The sequence below is a fragment of the Mangifera indica genome, chromosome 4 (genome assembly GCF_011075055.1).
Source record: "Mangifera indica cultivar Alphonso chromosome 4, CATAS_Mindica_2.1, whole genome shotgun sequence".
NCBI lineage: Eukaryota > Viridiplantae > Streptophyta > Magnoliopsida > Sapindales > Anacardiaceae > Mangifera > Mangifera indica.
The window spans coordinates 7630495-7640766 of NC_058140.1; the positions used below are offsets into that span (position 1 = coordinate 7630495).

A 10272-nucleotide genomic window follows, 5' to 3' on the forward strand; every position below is an offset into this window, starting at 1 on the left:
GAAGACTAATTATTACTTCCCTAGGGTTGCCGAATACACTTACTTATAGAGAAACAAAAACTCTTTCCAACAAGTATAACACAACTAAAGCTTGGTGGAAAGGAAACAAAATAACTTTCTAAAACACTTCTAATTGAATTTGGCAAATATAGATTATTTAGCTACCAATTAACTACTAATTAGGCAACAACAAAAAAAAAAGAAATGTTCTCCTAACCCTATAAGGCAAGCAGAATTTAAAGAAAAACGACTAAAACAAATCCTAACTAAATAAGGACTCTTATATTTTTGGCCAACTAAGGAAAAAGTTTGAATGAGTCAATTCTTGAATCTTTAGGAATATTTTTTGAAATCTTCTAGCGTCTTCTTAAATATTCTTCACTCTCCAAAAATCTTTTTTGAAATTTTCTAGGATCTTCTTGAATATTCTTCATTAACTCTAAAAAAAAATGAACAAACAAACTAAGTAGCTTTAAAATAGGAAATTAAGCTAACTAGCTTGTAATCTTCAAAATGCATCTCCAAAGGACTAGAACGGTTTGAATCCATATGCTTGCTCATGATATGAAGAACAAATGAATTCAAAGCTTGTTTGAACCTCTTCGCCCTTGCTCTTGTCATTGGACCTTCATAAAGCAAAGGATCATTTGAATTGTTTGGTACCTTGATTGCATCACATTACCTTTATAATACCCTAGTTACAATGATACATTGGATAGTGTCAAACCATACCAATCCTTACACAAGACGATCTGATGACTTCAAGTCATAAGATTACAAGCACCTATGGTTTTCAGAAGATTTATTTCATTAACACTAGAATAACTATTCATATGAATTTCCTCTTGTAGGGTTAGTCTGATGAACACATTTACAAAGTACACCTATGTGTTACACTAAGTTGTCTGCAAATAGTTTCGATACATAAGAATTGTTGCCACCTTTTAATAAGGTCGCTTAACACTATAATAATCTTATCATCATTACATGTGCCCTTGTTCATTGTAATGTCGAGATTATAGATGTTTCTAGATTGACCATTTAATGTGTACATAAAGTTCTCACGATTAGTTGTCTAATCCCCTCGTCATAATTTTGTCATTTTAAGAGCATATTATTCACAATATCATATAAAAGGACACTTATATGAATTGAATAATAATTAATCCTTTATTAATTAATGAATGTAAGATTACAACTACAAATGTTAAATCAATTGGTTCTAAGGCACATATCCTAACAATCTTTTACTTACACTAAAGCTAATTAGTCATATATTTAATATCCAATCCAGTTACATGTCTATCATGCTTCTACTGCGATAGAGACTTTGTCAATGGGTCAGCCAAATTGTCATATATATCAATCCTCTTTATTTGTATATCATCTTGTTATACAATCTTTCAAATTAGGTGATATCATTTGAGTATGTGTTTGGACCTTTGATAAGACCGTAACTCCTTCGCTTGAGTAATTGCTCTGTTGTTGTCACAATGGAGCTCAGTTGACTTAGTGATACTTGGAACCATTCCAAGTTTAGTAACGAACTTCTTGATCCATATAGCCTTTGTTGTTGCTTCTGAAAGGGCAATGATCTATACACCCTCTAATTCTCTTGCATTTTAGTTAACATTTCCAAACATTATTTGATATTATAATGTTCCTTTCAGAGCGATACACACTAGTGTGGAAGGGTATACATGACCATGTACCCTTAACAAATTTAAATTTATCAGCTAAGATAAGAATCGCGACAAGATTGAAGGTTGCCTTGGTTGTGCAACGTAACACACGCCTCATGTATCGCATCTAGCAAGCAAAAATAAAAGTGCATTTAACCTAATCCTCTCACTTTTTTTCTCATCGCAACTACAACCAAAAGAAAGAACAATAAGAGAAGAGTCTTGTAGTCATTGGAAAAGAGCCGCGATCATAAAAAATCACCATAGCCACATAAAGACTTGCTTATTCGTCAGAAGACAAGTAAGCTAGTTTCTCCCTCTTAGCTAATCAAACATGTTTTAAAAGAATTTGAAGTTTGTAGTTAGGTACTATGATATACTTATCGAATTCTCATGATAGTATAATGATTTTGCCATGCCTGGATATGATATATGATGATGAGTTACTTGTTTTGCCATGAGTATGTTATTAGGTGATAAATACAAGTTATGGATGAAGGTTCAATGATGATTTGTGATGTTAGGTGTTTTGTGTGCATGTTTAATTGTTAGAATATGTTTAGGATGCCTAAATATGTTTATTGAGTTTTGATGTGTGATTATATAGTTGGAAGATAGTCAGAGAATCAGAAAATCCATCTGTTTTCGTAATATTTAGATTACGACATACGATTGTGTGGTATGGAACATATGCCCATGTGCGACTTTCCAAATGGACAACGTGCTTAAAAATAGGCACACAAGGGTGCACCTTAATACACACCCATGTAGTCAATAAAAAGACCATTTTACCCTTAATTCTAGTGTAATAAAGGGAAGAAGAAGAAAGAGAAAAGAATAAGAGATTTTAGTAAGAAAATGAAGCTAAATAGAACTAGAAAAAGTGCTTGACTAAGTGGAAGATGACATGAGACCCTGATTGAGTCAAATTCAGATAAAAAATTAGAAAAGTTAAAGAAAGTGGTTCATATCTAGATAACCACCAATTGTAAGCATAAATGGCAAAATATGTGAAAGCAATAGGGCTAGATACCTATAAGATGCATCATGCACTCAGTGCCAAGAAGTATAGCCACCCAGTTTATTCAGGTGTGCATGGTAAGGATTGTGGTTTTTTAGATATTTTCTCACGTGGTCAGCAAGATGCATCATATATGTACCTATGATAGAGCTTATCCTAGGATGGTTTAGAAAATAGTTTCGATTAGCTTATGTGATAAAGGAAGGGACTACTACCAGATTAATTCCCTGTGTGACTAGGGTGTCCTAGATTGCTAGCCCAATAGATCATAAGACACATGCACAAAACATGATAGATCATGACACGCAAGGTGTCCAAGCTTTCACTAGGGCATCATATATGACGATTCCAGCTTAGTTCTTAGTAATCTTGGTAGATTGCCTATATCAGGGTATGAGAGTTTCACGTTGTGACTACATTTAGATTCATAAATGGAATGTTAGGTTTACTAGTTTTATGAGTATTCGACATGCTAGGAAGTCACCAACTTACTAAGTGTTTTCACTCACACATTCATTTTTATTGTTTTGCAAATAGAGGTGAGTAGCAAGACATGCAAGGGAGCCAACGATACAACGAGTAGCTGTGTGAGGGCAAAGGCCATAACTGTCATTTTTTATATTTTCTTCCTTTTTTGTATAAGGAACATTTCAATTATATTTTGATATTTATTTATGCACAATGATTTCAAATTAAGTTTGTAGACTTTTCATGTATTTATGAATTACTAATAAATGAGGTATTTCAATATCTTCTTATTGCATCTTTTTACACACTTAAGAATGTATGATCATGCATTAAATTATAAAGTTTCAAAAAGTAGTCCAATTGTACACGTGTCTCTAAGTTATATTCCATGTAAGGGTATGTATTTGGAGAGAGATGTTACAATTTTTCTAACATATGAAAACTTGATATTTTTATAATATCTAATTGCCCCCTCAATTTTAACATATTTCATTTAACACCCTCATATTTTATCTAATTTTAAAATACCCCTCATATTTTTTTTACATTTCTTTTAACCCATTCATATATTATCATAAATCAAAATACCCCCTATATTTTCCTAACATATACAAACTTGATATTCTTATAATATAGAAATGCCCCTCAATTTTGACATATTTCATTTAACACCCTCACGTTTTATCTAATTTTGACATACTCTCTATATTTATTTAACATTCTATTTAACACCTTGATACATTGTCTAATATCAAAATACTCTTATATTTTCTTAATATTTTATTTAATCTCGTCATATATTGTCTAATATTCAAATGTTCCCTATATAAATAAATTATACGAGAAAATTTAATTTAACGAATAAATTCAGTTTTTGATTAAGATTCATATAAATATTTTGTTATCACAGATTGGTTTTTTCATCTCAAACTGAAAAACACAAATTTTCTTCCTTCCGAACAAACCCATAGTGTTAGATACTAAGTGAAAATAAAAATTTGAATAGTGTAAAAAAAGTATAAGAATGAGAGTTTATATAGAAGCGGTGAAGAGTATTATTAGTATTTAAAAAAAAAATTGGGACATTTTTGTTTAAGATTTTGAAAAAGGGGTATTTTTGCTTAACCCCATGTTGGTGGGACATTTAATTTAATTTCCTCAAGAAATTAATTATCACATAATCAATTATTCCTATCTATTTTATTTTTTTTATTTTTATTAAAACACCGCTTTTCTTTCACTTGTATCAAAGATGGAAAATTGTATGCGTTCAACTAGTGAATTTTAGTTTATAATAAAACTATATACATAAATAATAAACATAAACTTGTGCATAAATGATAGTATATCATAATGTGATTAAATAATTTTAAATTAATAATAAAATAATATCTAATTACATAATAATATATATTATTTATACATACTCTTTAGTTTAAGAAATATAATATTAATTTTATTAAACAACAATATGTTAAGATGAATCTTAAATTTATTGTGTGCTTAATGCTTCTAAATAGTATCATAAAAATAAAATGACCATAACACCCTCATATTCTTAAAATAATTTAAATGAGCGATGGTAAAAGAAAAGAAAAAGCCTACACGCTGAGGCTGAGTATCAGTTGTATATATTATAATATCAATAAAATTATGTGTACTTACTTTGGGTACATAAATATGTACACATTTATATGTGTCATCATGTGATTGAATGATTTTGAATTAAGAATAAAACAATAACCAATCATATAATGATACATATGAGTGTGTATACATTTATGTACCTAAAATGGATACACATAGTATTGCTCTTATAATATTAGTGTAGACTGAGATGGACTTTAATGTAATTACATATCCAATAAAAAACCCCTACAGAGCAGCCGCCCTCCCCCTTCAATATAAAACCCTACAAAATCCACATTTTGAATAACACACAACCTGGCAATGATCCATGGATCCCTCCAACAACAGCAATCAACAACTATCCCAATCGAAACCCAAATCAATACCGAAACGTTTCGTGAAAAATCAAATTCCAGATTCCATCCTCAACAATCAATCCCTCAATGCCGCCATCTCACTTCTCCCTCACAACTACAATTTCGAAATCCATAAGTGCGTCTGGCGCATCCGTTCTACGGGAGCAAAGCGCGTGGCTCTTCAGCTTCCAGAAGGTTTATTAATGTACTCTCTCATCCTCTCCGACATCTTCAGCTCCTTTGCTCACGTCACCCACTGCTTCATTCTCGGTGACGTCACTTACGGCGCGTGTTGCGTCGATGACCTCTCCGCCGCCGCGTTAAATGCCGATCTTCTAATCCACTACGGTCACAGTTGCTTGGTCCCTGTTGATTTCACCAAAATACCCTGCCTCTACGTGTTCGTCGAGATCAAAATTGACGTCAACCATCTGGTCGACACCGTTAAACTCAACATCCATAACCCTAATGGCGTCAAAATTATCTTGGCAGGCACAATACAATTCGCGTCGGCAATCAGGGCTGCGAAATCGGAACTAGAAGGACACGGATTCACAGTAATGATTCCGCAATCGAAGCCCTTATCGGCAGGTGAAGTTCTAGGTTGTACTGCCCCTAAAGTTTCTTTTCCGGAATGGGAATCGGAATTGGAATGCATTGTGGTATTTATCGCGGATGGTCGCTTTCATTTGGAGGCGTTTATGATAGCAAATCCGAGGATTAAAGCATTTAGATATGATCCCTATATGGGGAAGTTGTTTTTAGAGGAGTACGATCACAAGGGTATGAGAGAGACGAGAAAAAGAGCTATTGAAAAGGCTAAGGAGGTAACGAGTTGGGGGATTGTGTTGGGGACTTTGGGGAGGCAAGGGAATCCAAGGATTATGGAGAGATTGCAGGAAAAAATGAATGAGAAAGGGTTTGATTACATTGTTGTTTTGATGTCAGAGATTAGTCCGGGGAGGGTTGCCTTGTTTGAAGACTCTGTGGATGCTTGGATTCAAATAGCTTGTCCTAGATTGTCTATTGATTGGGGTGATGCCTTTGGAAAGCCTCTTTTGACTGCCTTTGAGGCTGAGATTGCGCTCGGGCTTATCCCTGGATGGTGGGAAAGAAGTTTGCTGGTAAATTCAGGTTGTGGTAAAGACAATTCATGTGGTGGGTGTGCAAATGGGAATGTGAAATGTTGTAAAGATGAAGTTCTTGGTGGAGATTATCCCATGGATTATTATGCTAAGGATGGTGGGGATTGGAATTCTTCCTATGCGAAGTTGTCTTGCCCTGTGCGGAGAAATGTTATGGGAACTGTTGCTGGTTCTTGACGAATAGTTGGCAAAGAAATACAATGTTTGTATATCTAAATCAATTGTTCCAAGTGAGGAGATTCTTACTATATATTAAATTCGGAAAGCTTATTCTCTTAATTCTAATTTTTTATTTAGATATGTAGTTTCTAATGTTGTGATTGCAATATAGAAACGGTGCAGCGTTTTTCTAAATGTGTCTTTATTTTATAGGAAGACAATGAAATTGCTTATTTATGGTGTTTGACGGTGTTTAGCTTCCTTGATTTCCTATTGAATACTGTTGTAATTCTTGTTTTCCTTAGGATCTAAGATCTTCAGTCGGTGCTACACCTTACTATTTATAACATTATTTTCATGGTCTAGATGCCTTCCTAGGATGTTTATGCGTACTTTCAATCTGTGAAAACTTCATGTTCAATATCACTATACTTAATAATCAGAATGCTCTGGTTTTTTGAGTCTACGATGATGCGAATGAAATAGAAATGTTTTCGTATTACTTCAATAAAGAGGTCACTAGTATTAATTTTGTTGACTGGGCTGGTGCTAAAATTAGAGCTTGACTGTTAAGGTCAAATGTCTCTATTTGAAACTTGGTAAAGGATGAATAGCTGTCATTTTTAGTTTAGGTTAAAGATCCTGCCGGGATTGCCTGGGAAGTCTAGTATTTACAATAGAAAGAGACTTGGGATTTGGGAAATGGGGGCTGGCAAAAATCCTTATGGTGTTTATATAGGTCTGGTGGGGCACATTACATAGGCCCCAAGATATTGCTTGTTTATGGGTTGATTCATTCATTTTAGGGGCAATTTTTGGAGGGAACGTAGGGAGTGTATCCATGCATCACCTACCGTTCTGTTAGTGATTATAGGGATACCCAGATTGGAAAAGGAGTATTGTCAAATTGTGTAGTATTATTGTTGACGAGTGGAGTGGGCTTTAATTCTTGTACTGGTTGGAGTCCCCAAAGCCTTTGGACTTTGCAGTAAGGCCGATAGTCTAGTAATCTTTGTGGCAACTATCATTCTCGGTACGATACTGACATTTTAATAAATCTTTATATATTTTTTAAAAAGTTGAAAATACAAAAATGACGTGATAACAAAGAGTATCTGAATCATCGATTCGGCATGATGCTTAGTTTGGGGTCTGAATAATAAACTTTAAATAAAAGTTTTTATGTGTTTGTGTTTGTTTTGTAAAATATCTAAATTCTTTTGCCTTTGAAAAATGATATGTGACCAATATAAAGTGACCTAAATATTTTTTTTTCCAATTATTTTTGTTTAATATTTTTTATCAAGTAAAATAAAAAATTTAAATATAATAATAAAAAGGGAAATTATAATAAATAGTCAAAATTAAGGGGGTTTAAGTGAAATTATCCAAAACATTCAGATTAAAGCAAAAATATCTAACTTTTGTGAAATGTCGAAACTGCCCTCATATATAAACACAACAAATTTTCCCGGTTCCCATAGTAATCTTTGGGCATTTCACTATTCAAAAACAGTGGAAAATCCGAAATTTTCTCCTGTCTCACGGTTGCCTAGATTTTTGACGATTTTCATGCTTTTCGACAACAACAAATAGTAAAGAACGTTAGTATATCTTCTGTCATCATGTTTGAATCAAGTTATTATTCATATTATTGAGATCTGAGTGAGATTTTGCAGTTTGAAACTTTAGGGTTTCGATTTCGAACAATGCTTGAAATGTTTTGATTCTTAGTTGTTTTCGTTGAATTGGTTGAGGGTTTTTGTGTTATAGGCTATGTAGATTTGATTTGTATTGAAATTGAAGGCCGAAATGGGGAATTTTTGGTTGAAAAATCCTTCCGAAGCAATCAGCAGTTCGACCGTGGGAACAATGTTTCCTATGGTCAAACGATTTCTCCCACGATCAGGAGGGATTGACCATAGGTTAGGGGGGTTAATTAGCGTTTTCAAAACATTAGGGAGCTGGGTAAGAGTCCTTAGTCCACGGTGGGCTTTTCTGAAATTTGCCACGTGACAGTGGGCTGTTGCCGTGTATACCATAGGTTGGGCGGAAATTTGCTTTTTTGAAACTGTAGGGGCGCTAAGAGATTAGAAAATTGCTGAGGGGCCAGGGAAAATATTGGACCTGTTTGTGATAGGAATTTCTTTACGGGGCAAATTAAAAATTTTCTTACCTAGGGTTTCTCAACGTGTAGTTTTCGAATTTTATATCTGTTTTTTCTGTTTTAAGGTTTTTCTATATGTAGTTTTCAAGTTTGAGATTCGTTTTTTCGAATTTTGTGTTTTTTGGGCATATTTTACGATGTAATGACGTAATTTCAACTCAATATTTCGATTTTTTTTTATAGGATATATTAATTCGTATTTTTGAATTTCAATTTCGTTTTTCTGAATTTTGCTTTTTATGATATATCGATTCGTATTTTTCAGATGTTCGAATGATTTTTCGATTAGTAACATTCTTACATATTTCAAGGTATAGAATTCGAATTTCATTTTCGTTTTTTAAAATTTTACCGTTTTATGATATATCAACTCGTATTTTTCAGATTTCTAAAGAATTTTTTAATTATTGTCATTCTAGGGTATTTCAACATTTAGAATTCAAATTTCAGTTTCGTTTTTTTGAGTTTCACCATTTTAGGATATATCGACTCGTATTTTTCAGATTTTTGAAGAATTTTTCGATTATTGATATTTTAAGGTATTTCAAAGTATAGAATTTGAATTTCAGTTCCGTTTTTTTATTTTCAGCATTTTAAGATACCGAAATCTTATTTTTTACCTTTTGTCATTTCCTTTTTTATTGTTTTCTATTTTTCATCTTTGTATGTGCATATATGTATGATGTACTTTATCTGTCATTATGTATAGATATGTATTTGATTTTATTTTTTAAATAACTTGTCACGGAAATAATTATTTTTGATTTGAGTGATGTTACTATCAAACGTTAGATGAAATAAAGAAATACTCAAACAACTCATTCTAACAAATATAAAATGAAGAAATTATTTACACTAAAGTTATTATATATGGATATGTATTTGATTTTATTTTATATGTGATTTGAATGATGTTACTATCAAACATGAGTCGATATATCCTAAAACGATAAAATTAAAAAAAACGAAAATAAAATTTGAATTCTATATGTTGAAATACCCTAGAATGTTAACAATGAAAAAATCAGTCGAAAATCTAAAAATACAAGTCGATGTATCCTGAAAGGAAGAAAATAAAAAAAACAGAACTGAAATACGAATTATATACTTTCAAATACCATAAAATGTCAATAATCGAAAAATCATTCGAAAATCTTTAAAATTTTGTCGATATATCCTAAAACGATGAAATTAGAAAAAAAATGGAATTGAAATTCGAATTCTAAACGTTGAAATACCCTAGAATGTCAACAATCGAAAAATCATTCAAAAATCTGAAAAATACAGGTCGATATATCTTAAAACGGTGAAATTCAAAAAAGGAAAATGAAATTCGAATTCTATACGTTGAAATACCCTAAAATGTTAACAACGGAAAAATCAGCCGAAAATCTGAAAATATGAATCGATATATCCTAAAAGGGTGAAAATCAAAAAAACGAAACTGAAATTCAAATTCTATACTTTAAAATACCATAAAATGTCAATAATCAAAAAATCATTCAGAAATTTTCAAAATACGAGTCGATATATCCTAAAACATTGAAATTCAAAAAAATGAAACTGAAATTCAAATTCTAAACATTGAAATACCCTAGAATATCAACAATTGAAAAATCGTTCGAAAATCTAGAAAATACGAATC

General features: G+C 32.1%; 1 protein-coding gene across 1 annotated transcript; it reads left to right on the forward strand.

The window, feature by feature from the left end:
* The first annotated feature begins 5082 nt into the window (after nucleotides 1-5082).
* LOC123212674 (2-(3-amino-3-carboxypropyl)histidine synthase subunit 1) lies at nucleotides 5083-6702 on the forward strand. Its single transcript, XM_044631806.1, has one exon. The coding sequence runs from the start codon at nucleotides 5129-5131 to the stop codon at nucleotides 6476-6478; it is 1350 nt and encodes a 449-aa protein (XP_044487741.1). The 5' UTR covers nucleotides 5083-5128; the 3' UTR covers nucleotides 6479-6702.
* The last annotated feature ends 3570 nt before the right edge of the window (nucleotides 6703-10272 follow it).

Coding starts and splice junctions, on each gene's coding strand:
- LOC123212674 (XM_044631806.1), top strand. CDS start 5,129: ATGGATCCCTCCAACAACAGCAATCAACAACTATCCCAATCGAAACCC.